At 46.0% G+C, this 8,006-nt stretch overlaps 1 protein-coding gene across 1 annotated transcript in view; it reads left to right on the top strand.

The window, feature by feature from the left end:
• The first annotated feature begins 2,378 nt into the window (after positions 1–2,378).
• The window catches only part of WDR45 (WD repeat domain 45), a 30,779-nt gene continuing 25,151 nt past the window's right edge, over positions 2,379–8,006 (top strand). Inside the window, exons 1-4 of the mRNA XM_029608229.1 lie at positions 2,379–2,592; positions 2,971–3,045; positions 3,359–3,463; positions 3,645–3,750. Coding sequence (XP_029464089.1) covers positions 2,544–2,592; positions 2,971–3,045; positions 3,359–3,463; positions 3,645–3,750 — 335 coding nt within the window. The 5' untranslated portion in view covers positions 2,379–2,543. The remainder of the gene's footprint in view (positions 2,593–2,970; positions 3,046–3,358; positions 3,464–3,644; positions 3,751–8,006) is intronic.

Raw genomic sequence — 8,006 nt, 5'->3', positions numbered from 1 at the left:
AAAAATCCCCCACTCTCTATACCTGGACCTTTTGATTTGCAGATGCCCTGAGATTGTTGTAGATTTCTAAGGGGGAAGGAGTTGTTGCACACAAATTTTCTCTCTCTCAAATGCTTGATCATAATACATATAGACACATAGGCTCAATCATATATACACACACATTCTCTTACGCGCTCAGTCATATATACAAGCTTTTCTATAACCACTCATCCTGGCCACCCCCCCATGGACTCACCTCTCAAGCAGAGACCCTTTAACACATGCTTTTCCACTGCCTAATCTATCTAGTCTGGACGTATGACTCTCAGCAAACCTTTGTCACCCAAATAAGACAACTCTTTTCTCTGTTTTTGCTCCTAACAGTCGATTTATCAATTTTTCCCCCTGTTTAAGGTGTATCCAAGTTTTCTCCTCCTGTTCTATATAAGACAGTTTCTTTTTGTCACCGTTTGTTGAATGTTGCAATGTAAACCGGAGTGATAATTAACTCTGTTATTTGAACTTCGGTATAGAAAAGTTATAAATAAATAAATAAATAATAAATATATACAGACATACATGCTGTCTCTCATGCTGAATCATACACACGTACATACACAATCTGTCTCATGCTCAGTCACACACACCCACAGGATCTGTCTTATGCAGTCACACAGACACAGGATCTGTCTTATGCTGACACAGTTTCTCAGGATCAGTCATACATACACACATGCTGACTCATTTTCAGTCATACACACGCTATGTCTTATGCTGTCATACATACACATGCTGTCTCGTAATCATATATATATATATATATATATATACATATACATACACAGTCTCTAATGTTCAATCACATACATACACACATGGTCTCTCTTGCTAAGTCATATACTATATATACACAGACGTCATATACATGCACTCCCGCTGTCTCATACTCAATCATAAAGAAACACACACTGTCTCTCATGCTCAAACATATACTGGATACACACACAGTCTCATATTCAGTCATACACCCACAGTCTCATATTCAGGCATACACACACATATGATGTCCCTCATGCATTGCTCAGTTATACATACACACACACACATATATGCGCTCTCTCTTATGCTCTTTCACTTGTTTTCCCCTCTGGAAGAACAAGGGGCAGCAGCAGCAGTCTCCTTCACTCTGGATAGCCACTAGGTTTTTCCTTTGTGCTTCTAAACTCTGGGCCCTGTTGCTTCTGCTTACAATTGTGAGGAGGGGGAAGGGGGAGTGGAGGCCGATGCTGCTTCCTTCATCCCCCGGGTCATGCTCCTAACTGCCTGGAGGGGATGGGAAGGCCAGTGCTTCTTGCAACTATTCAGACTGTGCTTCTTCTGACTGCTGAGGTGAGAAAACAGGGTTGGGACACCAATGCTGTTTCTTTTGGCTCCGAGGGCACGCTTCTTATGACTGCCGGGGTTGGAGGGAACTGGAAGGCTGATGCTATTTCAGCCTGGCGCTGTGCTTCTCCTGACTGCTAGGGTGGGAGGTTGGTGCCGTTGCTAGTGTGGCTCCACCGCTGCGCTTCTTCGGACTGCTAGGACAGGGGGTGTGGAAGGCTGATACTGTTTCTTGTAACTCCATGGCCTGCACCTTCTGACGGCGGGGGAGGGGAGTGGCTGATGTTTCTTCCGTCAACCGGACCGGAGCTCTGCGGGAGGGGCTCCGAAGTTTATTTTGTGCCGGCAAGCAGCATGGTGATTTTTTCTATTTCGATGGGGATACCCTCTCCCTTTCAGGGACAGTCACATCCCTGATGGTAAACAGAAGCAGGCACAACAGTACTTGGCAAAAAGCTGTGTAGCAGATGGAGGAGAGAAAGCTATTCAGCTAAATTGTGAGAGGGAGGGCGACCCCTGGTACATGGCGCCTACGGCTCTACGTGCAGAGTATGCATTTGTAGGTACCCGCCTCTCATCAAAAAGCATTTGTAATAACCATTCTGTAGCGCTCTGACAGGTCATCCCCAATCGTCTGCAGGTCCTTCCTGAAATGTGGACCAGGTCTTGCCAGTGGCTCTATACAGGGCCAGTGATCTCAGAGATTCAGCTTTTCTTTGCTACAGTCACTGAAATTAACGTGAAGCAAAGGTATAGAAATATAATGAAAAAAAGAGCAATACAATCAGAAAAAGAAGATTCTGGATAGAGAGGTGAAGATATAACAAATACAAATATTACATTACTGATATATATATATAAATGGAGTATAAATTTTAAGAGACACTAATAATTTAACAAGTGTAGTAATAAGTATTAACCCACAATAACAATAACGTCACACAGCAAATCTCCAGTAACTCATTTCTCCGTTGACGTCGCGGTATATACGTCACTTCCGGCCTTTCCGGAAGGGCTGCTGGATGTAAACAAGAGCTGCGGAAGCGCTGCAACTTCACAGAAAATTCGTATTAAACCGATTCCCGGCCGCGGGATCGGAAGTGACGCGGGCGGCGCTTACTAGAACTGGGCTTAAGCTAAGACTTGGGCTCCTCGTTCGGCGCGCGGAACTGGCGGTGATGGCTCAGCAGCGAGGAGTTAACAGTCTGCGCTTTAATCAGGATCAGAGTATGTCACTTCCGGTCCTATGATATTCCCCACCTCCTAAACTATTCCCCTACCCTACTTCTACTGCTCCTTCCCAATATTTCTATTCTCATACTGTAGAGCTCCCCTGTCATTCATCCCTATTGTCTACCGTTTACCTACCCCCTGCTTCTACTGTCCCAGGCTGCTTCTGATCTTTGCTATCTTCTGTTGCCTAGCTTTACTGATCCCATCTGTTACCCCATTCCCAGACTCTACTGTCTCCTAGTACTAACGTTTCCTATCCTTTTTTTTTCACCCCTCTATTCTGGTCTTTACTGTCCCCTTGGTGCCTGGATCCCCTTCCTAAACCACTCAATGGATTTCTTGATTTGTCATTGTCTTTTCCTTCCGGATCAGGTTGCTTTTGCTGTGCAATGGAGACTGGAGTTCGCATATACAATGTGGAGCCTTTGATGGAGAAAGGACACTTAGGTGTGTAGGATTGCATTGACATTGTTGGATAGAAAAGGAAGATGCAGGCAGTGTTGAGAGTGAGCAGTGATGGTATGGTATAAGGAAAATGCTGGCAGCAATGGTTAAATCAGTAAAAAAACAAATAATGAGTAGATGGAAAATGGTAGGAATGGGAGGGAGAAGTGGACAGAACTGAGCCTATGGGTGAGCAGGAAAAGGGTAGTGTTAGGCATGTGTGGGAACCTTAGATGAGTTAGAAGAGCATGTGTATGTATATTATTAGTCCAGATATGTAAACCTCCCTCAATGTATCTTGCTTTCCTCTTCACAGATCTTGAACAGGTGGGGAGTGTGGGGATGGTAGAAATGCTGCACAGATCTAACCTGCTTGCAATCATTGGTGGAGGCAGCAATCCCAAGTTTTCTGAGATCTCAGGTATAGGATGAATAAAATAGCCTCTCTTCTTGGTGCAGTAATGCTGCTCTCTTCTCTCTTCCATGTTGTAGTTTTGATCACTTTTCTCTCCTATTCTCCAAGTTATAGTGCTTTTCTTGCCTCTTTTCCACACTGTAATGGTGATTGCTTCTGCCTCTCTTTTTTTCCTCTGTTCTTGTAGTGCTGATCTGGGACGATGCTCGAGAGGTGAAGGACGGAAAGGAGAAATTGGTTCTAGAATTTACTTTCACTAAACCAGCCCTGGCTGTCCGAGTAAGACATGACAAGTGAGTATCACATCCAGAGGCTGCAAGGAGTAGTAGTGTGTTTATGGGAAAAGGGAAGGCATGACAAGATGCCAAAATTAAATTTTCATAAAGAAAACCAAAAGGTTGTTCCCTGTATGTCCTCGGATCAGTCCAGACAGAGGGTTGAGCCTCCTTTCCAGCAGATGGAGACAGAGAAAACCTCAAAGGGTATCCTATATCAGGACAGTGCTCCCCCTGTGTCCCTTCAGTATTTCTCTGTCTCCAGCAGATGCAGCTAGCAGAACTTGTAGTTCCCTTTCTGTGTAGCAGTTTTTGGTTTGCGGAAGTTCTTCTTCCTCCTTCTCTAGTTATAAAGGATCAAGCAAGTATTGTTTTAATTCCCAGTGTTTAAAAAGTAAAAAGAAAAAAAAGTTTAGTCATCAGAAGCAGTTTTGTTCTGACTCCTCGCTCTTGCTTGGGCCTAGGGGGCTCCTGTTCCCTTGATTTATTCAGCCTAGGTCCCTTTTCCCGGTGGCCTCTTGCCTGGCTCTGGGATGATACTGGTGGTCCAGTCCCTCCCCCGTTGAGACTCCTGAGAAGTTTCATGCCTCTGGTCTCTTGTCAGAGAAGTAAAATTCCTCTGTCACTTTAACTGTCTGAAGAGGAAAGGTTTTTACTTTTTATTAATCAGTACCCTGGACAAGGACCGGCAGCTTACAGGGAAGGAGCAGAGAGCAGTTTTCTCTTTCTCCCACTAGCAGCAGCCAGGCACAGAAGGACTTTGCCATTCCCACGGCAACTCCTCATCCCCCCTCCCCCCTCCATGCCTCGATCGCCATTTTGTATCGACATGTGGAGAGCCAGCCTGCTGCACATATCAAGCCTGTTTCTTTGCCGGATGGGGGAAGGGATTCTGTAGTTCATCAATCCCCTCTGGATTTAAGCCCCGTAGACTCTCCGGATTTGATCCTGAACTCTCAGGACAATATCCTTCCTCCTCCAATTCCAGGGAAAGCCCCTTCTCAATTTAATACTGATTTTGTAATTTTATTACACAGAGCTTATGCCGCTAGCTTGCTGCAACAGGAGTATCCCCCAAACACCCCCCCCCCCCCCATCTGTGAAGGTTCCTATAGGCTTTCCAACTGCAAAGAAGCCTAGGGTATCTACAGACCAGGGACCCAAGCTTCCAGATTCCCAGGGACTAATCTGGTTCAGACCATACCAGGGAAGCAAAACCTGCCGGATCCTCCTACCCCACCTCCTCATCTCCCGGAGCCTGATCCGGATGCAGATCCTTTAACTGGAACTGCACTTTCCTGGTTTAAAACATTCCTCAACAGAGGCTACAAGGTTAAAATATACAACAAAGAATCCCTCCGCTACATCTCATCCTTAGGAGTTCCGCAGGGTTCCTCCCTATCCCCCACGCTTTTCAACATATACCTTCTCCTGCTTTGCCAACTCCTAACCCGCTTGAAACTATTGCACTTCATATACGCAGACGATGTGCAAATCCTGATACCCATCAAAGAATCCATTATAAAAACTCTGGAATTTTGGGAAGATTGCCTCCGAGAGATCAACCTCCTTCTCGCCAGTTTAAATCTGATACTAAATACAGCTAAAACGGAACTCCTTCTCATCTCCCCAGAAAATAGTAACTTCACATTATGTCCACCAACCAACCTACCCACTACTCAAACAAGGGACTTAGGAGTAACAATAGACAACCATCTCAACTTAAAATCCTTCATCAAACACAACAAAAGACGGCTTTTATAAACTTCAGGTCCTGAAAAGAATCAAACCTCTCCTTCATATGCGAGACTTCAGAACGATCCTTCAAGCAGTACTCTTCTCCAAGATAGACTACTGTAATTCTATATTACTTGATCTTCCTTCAGCTTCTATTAAACCTCTTCAGATGCTCCAAAACTCGGCCGCAAGAATTTTGACAAACACCAGGAGAAGAGATCACATCTCCCCCATTCTCAAAAACTTACACTGGCTGCCAATTCACTTTAGAGTCATTCATAAGTCCATCACCATCATCTATAAAGCAATCCATCACCAAGCTCCACTCGATCTACAAATCCCTCTCAGACGATATACCTCCACCAGACCTATTAGGGAAGCTTACAGAGGATCATTAATCGTTCCCCAAACCAAATCGACACACCATCTAACTTTTAGAGACCGGGCTTTCTCCACAGCCGGTCCCTCGATATGGAATTCTATTCCCTCGGATCTGAGACAAGAACCTTGCCTACTAACTTTTAGAAAAAGGCTTAAGACTTGGCTGTTTAAACAAGCCTTCCCAGATCCTAACTAAATTATAGCAACAATTCAATGAGACACTACAACATAATGTAAATAATTAATCTTAAATCTGCTCTGTTCATCTAACTCTCTTTCCTCCCCCAGTTAGAAAAACCCTTGTTTAATGTAACTTTACGGTTCTGTGCACTTGTTGAATGTTCTGTTTTACACTCCCTTGTTACCTGTAAACCGGCATGATGTGATTGTATCACGAATGCCGGTATAGAAAAACTTTAAATAAATAAATAAATATAAATAAACTCAGAATCCACCGGTCTAAGGGGATGACCCACGGTCTTACGCTTGTTCCAACGGGAGGAGCTGGACCCGCTCATCCCTTTTCGTTCTAGCCGAGTTGGGCATAGATGCCCCTCCGGCGGAAGCCGCTAGTACCTCGGTTTCCAGTAACGTGGACCCTGTCCTGGCAGGACTGAGAGCCCCTCCACATACCTTCCCTTTTCATCCTATGCTAATGCAGTTACTTCGGGAATGGGAAGCTCCGGAATCCGGCTTACGAGTGGGCAGAGCAATGGTCATGCTCTATCCCCTCCCGGACCACTGCCTAGAGATGCTCAAGGTCCCTAAGGTGGATGCTTCAGTTTCCACTGTCACAAAGAGAATCACCATCCCGGTGGTCGGAAGCTGGAGGTACATCTCAAAAGGATCTTTGAAGTTCTAGCGCTCAGTGTTCGGGCAACAGACTGTAGCAGTCTCATGCAGTGGGCAAGTCTCAGGTGGGTTCAACAACTACTCAGCACCCAGGACCTCCCATCTGCAGAGGCGGAACAGGCGGAGCAGCTGGAGGCTGCGGTTGTGTATGGGGCTGATACCCTCTATGATCTCCTCAGGGTGCAGGCCAGAGCCATGGTTTCAGCATTGTCGGCCAGACGCCTTCTCTGGCCGCGAAATTGGGTGGCAGACTCCTCTTCTAAATCGCAGTTGGGCACTCTCCCATTCAAGGGTAAGTTGCTTTTTGGGGAGAACCTGGAACAGTTTATCAAATCTTTAGGCAACAAGAAGATTCATAAGCTGCCTGAGGACCGTCCTAAACAGTCCAAGTCCTTTCTTTCCTTTGCGCTCTCGTTTCAGGGGCAGCGCAGGTACAGCAAACCGCGGGGAGCTTCTCAAAGAAGTCCCTCCACTAGATCTCAATCATGATCTCATTCCTTTCGTGGTCGACAGCCATTCCGGGATGGTAACCCTCAAGGATCCTCCCCCAAAGTCCTCGCAATGATGCGGCCAGCCCATTCCTCCATTCACAATTTAGGTGGTTGTCTGTCCCTATTATACATGGAATGGGTCAAAATTACTTCGGATCGGTGGGTCCTCGAAGTAATCAAACGAGGCTACGCTTTAGAATTTGCTCAGGATCTTCCGGACCGCTATTTAATTTCTCCCTGCGGACTTTGGAAGCATCTAGCTGTGTGCCAGACTCTCGGCAGGCTTCAACAGCTCAGAGCCATAGTCCCTGTCCCCCTGGAGGAACAGAGGTCAGGCCAGTATTCCATCTACTTCATGGTTCCCAAAAAGGACGTCTCTTTTTCGACCAATCCTGGACCTCAAGAGAGTCGTCAAGGTGCTCAAGGTTCCCCATTTTTGGATGGAGACTCTGAGGGCGGTTATCGTGGCAGTTTGCACAGGCAAATTCCTTGTTTCTCTCGATTTGACGGAGGCCTACCTTCATATCCCAATCTGCCAGGAACATCAGAAGTATCTCCGTTTCAACATCTTGGGACGGCATTACCAGTTTTGAGCGCTCCCGTTCGGTCTCGCCACTGCTCCATGCACATTTACCGAGGTCAAGGTGGTAGTGGCGACCTTCCTCCGCTGAGAGGGTATACTGGTCCATCCTTACCTGGACGACTGGCTCATTCGGGCAAAATCAGAGAAACTTTGCACAATTGCGGTCAACAGAGTCTTGTCGTTTCTCACCTCCCTCGGTTGGATAGTCAATTTCCCAAGAGCAATTTCAA

This window comes from Rhinatrema bivittatum, chromosome 1 (assembly GCF_901001135.1).
Source record: "Rhinatrema bivittatum chromosome 1, aRhiBiv1.1, whole genome shotgun sequence".
NCBI lineage: Eukaryota > Metazoa > Chordata > Amphibia > Gymnophiona > Rhinatrematidae > Rhinatrema > Rhinatrema bivittatum.
This window is presented reverse-complemented; position numbering and strand designations above follow the sequence as displayed.